The 9,965-nt window shown below is 34.6% G+C and overlaps 1 protein-coding gene across 1 annotated transcript; it reads left to right on the top strand.

The window, feature by feature from the left end:
* The first annotated feature begins 26 nt into the window (after positions 1–26).
* On the top strand, positions 27–8,712 carry LOC100184370 (probable 28S rRNA (cytosine-C(5))-methyltransferase). Its single transcript, XM_002123630.4, has 19 exons — positions 27–303; positions 558–690; positions 949–1,062; positions 1,269–1,382; positions 1,670–1,752; positions 2,029–2,216; positions 2,541–2,626; positions 2,945–3,038; positions 3,494–3,599; positions 3,993–4,082; positions 4,610–4,697; positions 5,009–5,149; positions 5,628–5,767; positions 6,119–6,244; positions 6,630–6,716; positions 7,144–7,241; positions 7,441–7,610; positions 7,899–8,024; positions 8,412–8,712. The coding sequence occupies exons 3-19, from the start codon at positions 966–968 to the stop codon at positions 8,657–8,659; spliced, it is 2,082 nt and encodes a 693-aa protein (XP_002123666.1). The 5' UTR covers positions 27–303; positions 558–690; positions 949–965; the 3' UTR covers positions 8,660–8,712.
* Positions 8,713–9,965: the final 1,253 nt, after the last annotated feature.

Genomic DNA, 9,965 nt, shown 5'->3' with positions numbered 1-9,965 from the left:
ACTCCTAATGAGTAAACATAATTTAAAATAGAGTTCTTCTAGCTATATAGGTTTGTATTTATTGCACACAACCTTATGTTGCCAGTGTTACCAACAGGTAATGGGAAAAAGTGTTTCCAAATCTGAAATTATTGACACATCAATTCTGCCACACGAGAGCGCCAAACTTCGTGAGAAAGTTTTAAAACGTCGCTTGCAAAGTCCGCAGCGAATTCGTTCTCGAAGATTTTTAACAAATTACGACGCCCTTGCAGTTGCCGGGACCATTGCACTGTTTATCGGATACTTTGTGGTAGAGAACATGTAAGTGGTCTGGCTTTTATTGGTTTTGGGGAAATCATAAAGTTTAGTCGTAATCTCCATATAGTCTGCAAATATTCCACACGCTTGCTAAAAATAACATTTTTTTTTAAATTGACTGTTTTAAAAAATTTAATGTTTATTTTTTTCAAACTGACTGTTTAAAAAGTATTTTTTAAGAGATCTGAAGAGATCTGATTTGGTCTACTAGGAGCCGCTGTTTACACTGAAACTGTTTTATTTCTATTTTCCTGCAGTCGAAACGGGGATCGAAACGTTCGTCTTGATCTAACAAAGGAAGAAGATTGGGAGGAATATAGAAAGAAGTTTCCGTATTTGAGGGCAGAAAGAAAAAGTGTTTACGAACAACTGAGGGATAAATATTACAGTGTAAGTTAAGTTGATGCTATATAATATGAGTTGCAAAGTTACAATATAAAATGTTTCCATATGTGCAGGATATCAAGCTTCCACCCCCCTTTTCAGGGGTTGCAGACTTGCATTATTAACCCATAAATTTTTCATTTGCAATGTTTTCTAGGAAGTATTCTTTAAAAAATAAAATTATTTTGCAATTCTGGAATTTTATAAAACCAACACCGCTGAGTTTGCTATAAAACTTATGTTAATATAAACTTATTTTCACAGAGTGAAGATAAATAAAGATGGGACGTAACCAGCGTGATCCAGATCGTGTCGTTCGTGGCCCAGGACCAAAATCTCGCCGACAGAAAGATCTAGCGATGCCAAAGAAGTGGAAAGGTTGGTTTGTGTTTTAGATTTGGTTTCAAATCTGCACCCAGTTATAAAACTTCTAACTTAAAATGATTGCAACACTGTTGTACAATAAATTCTCAAAGAATAGTAACAATGGCATCTGTGGTATAATAGTGACAATTGTGATGTCAGATGACAACAATAGTAACGTACAGAGTTCTTACCATTTTTGTCTAATTATGACATCACAGAGGAGCAAGAGCCAAACAAGAAAATTTCCAGTCGTGCGAAAGTTCGTGCCAAGAAACGGGATTTGAAGAAACAACTTCTCACCTCGTTGGTTGAAGCTAAAGCTGAAAAGAAAGGTTGGTTTAAATTAATTATCATAATCATGTTATTTAATTTTATGCGAGTGTGCTTAGACATTGTGGAATACCACCTAAGATTTTGGCGAAAGTAAGCACATTATCAAACATTCTATATATGCATATTGTTTTCTACATGAGTGAGGTCCTACAGCGAGGCACGCTATGCGACAAGTTCACAGTTTTGGCATTACCCCAAGTTCCCAACACCCAGGGTTTTAATGATTTTTGGCCTAACTTTTGCAAATAGTATCCTGGAAACTTTTGAAGGTGGGTATCTGTTACAGAAGCAGATAAGATTGAAGAAGAAGATGAAATAAAAGAAGAGGAAACTTTACAACTTCTATCAGATGATGATAGTGACGATATGGTGTGTTGTGTAATTTACTTTAAAATTATATTGGTATTGTAGCAATTGTAGCTTTGTTTCTTCCAAAATTGTTCTATTGGAATTTTAAGACTGCCTATCTATGCTGCTGTGCTACTGGTATAAACCATCCAGACTCTTTAGTTGTTGCTATCAGTTATATGGTTTACCGAAAAGATACAGACAATTGTGGGCCTTGTGGTGTTAATATATGCAGAAAAAGATATGTCAGTGTTTTGTTTGTAACTTAATTAGTTAATTACTTATGTGATTTTCCAGCCCGATGATGAATTTGATCTTGATGATGATGATGATCACGTGGAGGCTGAGATTCGTGATCGCGTGATTGGTGAGATGAGAGGAGAAGATCACGAGGATGATTCAAGCGATGATGAGGGGGAAGATGGGGAACTCCCTATTGAGAGAAAAACCAAACAAGTTCTACAGAAAAGATCTCAACTTTCAAAGTTGGTTTCTGTGGAATAAATGTATAGTTACCCAATTTTGTATAACACAATTGTTTAGGGGATTGTAACGACAACTCTGCCCAAAATCTCAGGTCCCATGGCAAGTTTTACTTTAGTAGCAACCCATGTTGAGTAGAATGCCAAGCTTTATACTAAGAGTCTCGGTTCTTTTATTACAGCTTACCTGTTTGATAAAAGCTATGTTTTTTTATTGTTTTTAATAGGTATGCCCATTTGTTAAAGCAAATTAAATTAGCAACTCTAACCTACTTTAAACAAACTGGTATGTAGAATTTCTCTCATTTAGATTATTTATTCCCACAGAGCCGTAAAGGAAAACAACATTCAAACGAACATTGCTGAAACTGAGACTTTTGTTCTTCCAAGTGGACAGGAGATTGAGAAAGAAAATACCCTTTTATTTAAAACTGTGTTTCTATATATATTATAAAGTGATGAAATGTTTTTACTATTGGGTATCTATGTAAATGAATAGAGTGTGTATACTGCATTCGTCACATTAATCATTGAGGTTCCCTATGTTTGACAACTAAAACCCGATGTCTTTACTAAAAATTAAATAAAAATGTGACAGCAATGCAGCAAGTTAGTTAGTTTATTTAGCTTAATGTAGTGACTGTAAATACTAAAATAATTCCCATCATTTTAAACACTTATTTGCTTCTCCAAGTTCCACAACCCCTATGTTCCTTAACCCCCCACCCCACGCACCCAACCCCCTGGTCTAGATCACATCCATCAAAGAATTAAAGACGTTGTTGCCGTTCTTTCAGATTTCGGGAATAAAAGAGATCCAGAAAGGTTAGTGATTGAGTTTTAAACTGTGGTTGTGTTTTATAAAACCTAACAGTCATGTACTCATGCCTGCTTATCCACACACTGCAATAGCTTTAGCAACTCAACTGTGGGCATGGTAGTGGCAACCATGGATAAGTCGGTCAAGTTCAAACCCAAGAGGATATAAATAACCAAACCAGCCAAAAGTCATGCCTTCTAGTGCTTATCCACACACTGCAATAACTCCATAAGCTCGACTGTGGACATGGGAGTGGCAACCACGGAAAAGTCACTGAAGTTCCCACAATCAAAAATATAAACCAAAACCACCCAAACTTTTTTCTCACAACCCTTTTAATTACCTAAAAAATTTAAACCATGTTTTGCTCTTTTAAAGTAATTAATTTCGATAAAAATTGTGACTCCCAGTTTGTGAAGCCTTAACATAAGCAACCCTTCACCAAGTTCGCTTTCCACAGAACACGCAAGGATTACGTAAACGTATTACGCAAGGACCTGTGTACATACTACAGTTACAATGATTTCTTGCTTTCAAAGTTCATGGACATGTTTCCACTCACTGAGGTAGCCGTGTGATTATCATCTTATTAAAGAACAAAAAAATAATGAATGTAACTTATTTATCCTCACACGGGCGGGCATTAACAGTTGTTACGTTGCCTCTTACTGAGTAAACTACTGAGTAAACTGTATATAGTTAAACAATTTTCACTCAGTTACTTATTCAAGTTGTCTTCATATAAGTTAAAGTAACTCATTTGGTAGTTGTATGTTCATTATACAGCATTATATTATATGACATTATAAACATAAAAAACTTTTTAAGCATTGTCACAATTTGCCAGTTATACTAATATGAGTTAACATAGTTATAACACGCTGGTTTTAAACCACAATTTAAAAAATATAATATTTCCCCAAAATTAACTTATCTACCAATTTTAAACTCTGTTCCAGTTGATCGCATTCTTAGAAGCAAATGAAGTAAATCGACCAATCACTATTCGGACAAATACTTTGAAAACTAAAAGAAGGGATTTAGCGCAAGTAAGCGTTGGGTGAACTATTTAATTTAAAATATCTTACAGTTTTTTTCAAGTTTAAAGTGCATGAACTATTTGGGTATTGGACGTACATGGTACATCCCAAGTTTGATATGTGCCTCACAAAAGGCGTCACTGTTCTAGAATAGAATCAATATTATTAAGGGTCTATGAACTGCCTCAGTGGGGTAAATACCTGGGGTATTGATTCAAACTGTGAAAACCCCACAAATGAAAGATTAAACCATGTGATTATATGCAACAATATGTTGGTTTCAAATTTTGTCAAATGTTCGATGATGAATCAATTCCACTTAACTGAACTTATTGTTGACATCTGGGTGAGATTCTGAGGCATTATGACATCACAAGGTCTATTTTCCAAATACATTCATTAATGTGACAATATAGATAATATGCAAAATCTGGCCTAAATCACGGACTTCTGCCAGGCTAAGGTGTACGACCTCACCCCCATCAGGACCAACCACATCTCATCTTTGTTTTAATTGACATATATTGTTTACGCAGGCGTTAATTTCTCGAGGAGTAAATCTTGACCCGTTGGCAAAATGGACGAAAGTTGGACTTGTGGTTTATGAATCTCCTGTTCCTATTGGTATTTAAATAAAATCAACATAGGCGATGTTTTTAGTCAAAATACAATTACATTTATAGTAATTTTCTAGTGAAATCTGCAGTGACATCTGGGGTGATATTGTTAAAACACAGTTACACCCATAATTCTCAAACTTTTTGATCAGTGTAGCATATACAATACAGTCTGCTTATTTGTATGGACCCAACAACAGGGTAAAAGCTGTTTTATGTTTATAACTTGATTCTGAAACACATAATGTCACTCCTGTCTAAAAAGTTGGTAACATTAATTACCACGCAACTGCAAACATTATACTCTCTTATCCACAGGTGCAACACCAGAGTACCTTGCAGGACATTACATGATACAAGGTGCTTCAAGTTTTGTCCCTGTGATGGCACTTGCCCCACAACCAGGAGAACGCGTGTTGGATATGTGTGCTGCACCTGGAGGGAAAACTACATACATAGGTGAGGTATACGTCATGGACTCATGGTATATGGGTTCAAAGCCCGTAGCTGCTACTACTGTTGGTGTATGTGTTCTTGGGCAAGACGTTTAGTTTCAAATTCTTCAACTCCAAGCCTCCAACCTAGTAATGACTAATGGGTCGTCTAGATTGTCCGCAAATATAAGGACAAAAATCCTAAAAAACAATCATCCACAAGTTAAAAAAACATGACATTTAAATGATATATTGGTTCAGGGCTTAAGAGCCCGGCCTCCTAGCAAAATGTTGGGGCATCTGCCGCTAGCTTAGAGTTTACGAGATTTGACACCTAAACAATTGTGGGTTTGTGTGTCATACGACAAAAAATAAGTTGTTGTTCAAACTTAAATAAAGATTATTGTGTTTTCTGTATGTATATATACTATATGAGATTTGTGTATTTAAGAAGACACTTAGGTTATAACTCCACTCATAAAACAACAATGCTTGTTATTCAGCTCAATTAATGAAGAATTCTGGTTTTATCTTCGTGAATGACATCAACAAAGCCCGGTTAAAAGCAGTGGTGGGCAACATGCATAGGATGGGTGTCAGTAACTCTGTTATATCAAACTATGATGCAAGATCCTTTCCTACAGTGAGTACCTTTCATACACATAGGATAGGATAGTGTGTTTTATAGAAAAAAACTCTATTATTGAGTGTTTATAAACGGCCTCAGTAGGGTTTATACGGTAGCACTCTGGGTGCTGAAGTATTAAACCGCCCTACATCCCAGGTCTTAGGTGTGCCTGTGCTCTATGAAGACATAACCTTTATAGAACAGAATCTCTGTTATAAGTGGCTAATAGGATATTACCTTTATGTGCGTTTGGAGTGTATATAAACTATTATTGAGTGTATAAAAACTGGTTAAGTGGCCAATATGATATTACCCTTATGTTATGTGCGTTACATACTTAGTGATACATTAACACCCCTTATCCAGATAATGGGCAACTTTTCGCGAGTATTACTGGATGCCCCATGCAGTGGTACAGGTGTTATATCAAAAGATCCCTCTGTTAAAACAAGCAAAGATGATTCTGACATCACAAAGTGTTCTCATTTACAGGTAAAACTATCATTCTTGCATATTAAAGTATATTGTAATATTTTATAAATTGTATTGTTAAAACTTTCATGCTATTTAGAATATATGTATAAATTATATTGTTAAAATAACATAGCAAACAAATCAGGTAAATTGGTTTAGCACAATGATGAATTCTGTATGAACTCTAATACGCTATGTTAATTGTCCCTTTATAATAATTTATTTAGTTAAGTAGTTGAAGTTAAGTAATAATAAAATGTTTTTTTAGGTTGTTTGTAATTTGATATATTAAACAATTTACTACAGAAATAGATTATAGAAGTTTTGTATTAGTTTAGCATCGATAGTTAAGTTTTTTGTTGTAATTTACAATATGTAATAACCATTGATATTTGTCCTACAGAAAGAGTTGATATTGGCTGCTATAGATTCATGTAATGCTCAAGCACAGAATGGTGGATATATTGTTTACTGTACATGTTCTGTCATGGTAAGTTTATTATTATTATAAAAGATGTATTACACTCATAGGGGCCAAACATACAAAGCAGGGATATCTACATGCACATTTTTTTGAAACAAAACTATTTTGTTGGTCGTAACGTTTAGTAATTAATGGGGTGCCAGAAATTTCTGGGAACGCACGCCTATCCTGCCACCCCAGGTTGGGTGCCCATCGCTTATGATTACATTGTAGTTCAGTCTTGGTGTGTTTTCTCATTTTAAAACTAAAATATCATTTTCAAATAAATAAAAACAATACTGATGATGGTTTAGTATTTTAAATTGGAACAATTCAAATACATATGATACACATAACTCAAGTTTTTTTTTCTATACACCCATAGAGCTGGTGCATTACTTCAAATAGGGCTGTATAATTAGGAATAATATTAAGTTTTATATGTTTCATGTAGGTTGAAGAAAACGAGGAAGTTGTAAATTACGCCTTGAAGAAACGTAATGTTAAGTTGGTTCAAACTGGCCTTGAGTTCGGAGTGGAAGGATTTTGCAAGTGAGTCTGTTGTTTTTCGTTATATAAATTAATTAATACAACTTATTTATCCTTGTGTTGGGCAACGACAGTCAACATAACACAGGTGTTTTGTGTTGTTGCCCAACCATACAAAGATAAATAGGTTACGTTATCATCCAATGGTGGTATATGTTTTGTAATGCCCAATATGCTAACAATCCCCTGCACCTCTACCTAGATATCGCCAATATCGATTCCACCCAAGTTTGAAACAAACTCGTCGCTTCTACCCTCACTCACATAACATGGACGGGTTTTTTGTTGCGAAATTTAAGAAGTTTTCAAACAAGATACCGAGTTCTGATGACGTGAAAGAAAAACAAGAAGTTAAAGAAACAGTAACTGACGGTAAGAATTAAGCTTAGCAATCTTTTTGTACATTTAAATTGATTACATGCAGAATGTATAGTCTTATACATTATGTAACTAGTTAAAAATGTACAATACGTAACTGAACACATTATGTAAGAGGTTATGTTTGAATGGAGAATAACAAGTTTTTTTTATTTGAATGAAGACTTTTTTGGTGTTTTTTAATTGTTTGCATGCAGAAATCATTATTCATTTTTTTATATTTTAAGATAAATAAATTACATTGATTTATTCCAGCATTTATTTTGTTACAATCTGCTTCAGATGCTGCTGATCCAAGCACTTCCACTGATCAAGATACCGAAGACAAAACTTCGAAAAAACGTCCAAAAGAATCGGACGACAATCCCACACCTGTTAAGAAAGCAAAGACAAATAAAAAGAAACAAGGTTTGATGATGTCATTGTTGGCATTGCTAAATATGACATAGCATCATTGTTGGCGGTACAGTTAATGTGGTTAGCGCTTGCTAACCAATAGTTTATGGGTTAGAGGATTTTTGCTGCTGTTGTTGTCCTTGGGCAGGACTAAAAATAACGAAAAAAATGTCCCCAAAATAATTACCCACTAAGTAATATACTTGATAACTTGTAATATGGGTATGTCTGCTTGGGCAAGACACTTTAACAGCAATGGATCCGACCCAGTGGTCATAATGGTAGTAGCTCGAACCATAATATATGGTTCAGAACACCCAAGTTATAATGGCTGTCAATGCCCTGCCATAACAGGATAAATATGTTACATACATTAGTAACCAAATCATTTTTTTTCAGGTAAAAAGCTGAGTATGCAGCAAGTTAAGAAATATCAAAAACGAAAACAGAAGCCTGGAGCTCTTGTCAAACCTGTACCTGGTTTGCTTGCCATGAAACGAGGGGTTACGAGGTTTATCAAAAATAAACAAGAAAATAAAGACACCCCTCCTAAAAGAAAAGTAAAATCTCCGAAACCAAAAAAGAAATTTCAGAAGAAAAAAGAAGAGAAAAAAAATCCAAAGAAGAAAAAAGAAGAAACTAATTGATGAAAATATTGTGTTTATGCGGTTTATCGGTAATAAAATGGAAACTAAATTGATTGCGTTGAAAATTCAGTTTGTAGTAAGTTGTAGGGTAGGTTTTGGGATTAATAGATAGGCCATGGAATTCACATGTTTTCGAATACGTAGCAGAAATATGAAATGAGTTTCTGTAACAATTTAATGTAGCGGAGGTAGAACTGGTGTAGTAGGTTGGGGAAAGAAGTTTTCATTTTCTATTTTCGACCTATTTGGTAGAAAGTAAATAATATTTACAAAATCGTCTAACTTTATTCTTACAACTCTTGAAAAAGAGCTGTTAACTCGTAAAACACAATTAGAAAATATGGAGTTTAGGTGCTGACGGTATCTCGTTAACCAACATACGAATGATCAGAAAGAGTTATGACAGCTTATCTTTATAAAGGTAAATTTGATTCTATTTCGTATGGTGTGGTCCTACAGCAAAGCACGAAAATGAGGATTTAGGCCACAATTGGCATATTAAGTGTTAAATAGTAGGGTGGGGGAAGATGGGACACCTTTAAAACATAATATCCAAATAGCCTGATCGTGTTTTAAACAATTAACAACGGTCTGTGGAAGTCGTGAGGATACGGTTTTATAATTCATTGAATGTTCTTTGTTTACTACCAAATGGAAAGAGAAAACTAAACGAAAAAGTGTCCCATCTTCCCCCACCCTACATGCGCGTATAAAGGTATATATGTTATCAAAAAAGTATGTTGTCTGTACAGGTGCCACTGTATTCTATTATTTGTAGATACGTAAAAAACGAATAATGATACATTAAAGTAAAATGAGATATAATATGATGGTTGAAGACGGGACAACTTTAGTACAAAATATCCAAATATCCTGACCGTGTTTTAAAAAGTGGTATTGGTCTGTGGGAGCCGTGAGGATACGGTTTTATAATTCTTTGAATATTCTTCGTTTATAGTACAAAATGGGACGAGCAAATAGAATGAAGAGGTGTCCCATCTTACCCCGCCCTACTATATGTATTAACATAAGGGTCATAACCACTTTTAAACTAACTTAATTTAAACAAATCTTTATTTTTATAGTTTTTGTATAACTTATGTTTCGCAAGGTCTGTAGGCAAATAATCAATCCGTGTAATTGCTGTGACATAAATGTTTGCCATGTGTTCACATCAAGTCACAGGAATTTCGGCAAAAATAATTATTGGTGTAACCTTCACAATCCGCTGTTACTAAAAATAGATTTCAGTGTTACCGGATGTTAAGTTATTATTAATCAAATCCTAACCACTAAATTCGCGCAT

Source organism: Ciona intestinalis, chromosome 3, assembly GCF_000224145.3.
Source record: "Ciona intestinalis chromosome 3, KH, whole genome shotgun sequence".
Taxonomy (NCBI): Eukaryota; Metazoa; Chordata; class Ascidiacea; order Phlebobranchia; family Cionidae; genus Ciona; species Ciona intestinalis.
Note: the sequence above shows the minus strand (reverse complement) of the source record. Positions and strands in the feature narration are given on the sequence as shown.

Coding starts and splice junctions, on each gene's coding strand:
- LOC100184370 (XM_002123630.4), top strand. CDS start 966: ATGGGACGTAACCAGCGTGATCCAGATCGTGTCGTTCGTGGCCCAGGA. Junction 3,039..3,493: donor AATAAAAGAGATCCAGAAAG/GTTAGTGATTGA, acceptor CGCTTTCCACAG/AACACGCAAGGATTACGTAA. Junction 5,150..5,627: donor AGGGAAAACTACATACATAG/GTGAGGTATACG, acceptor CTTGTTATTCAG/CTCAATTAATGAAGAATTCT.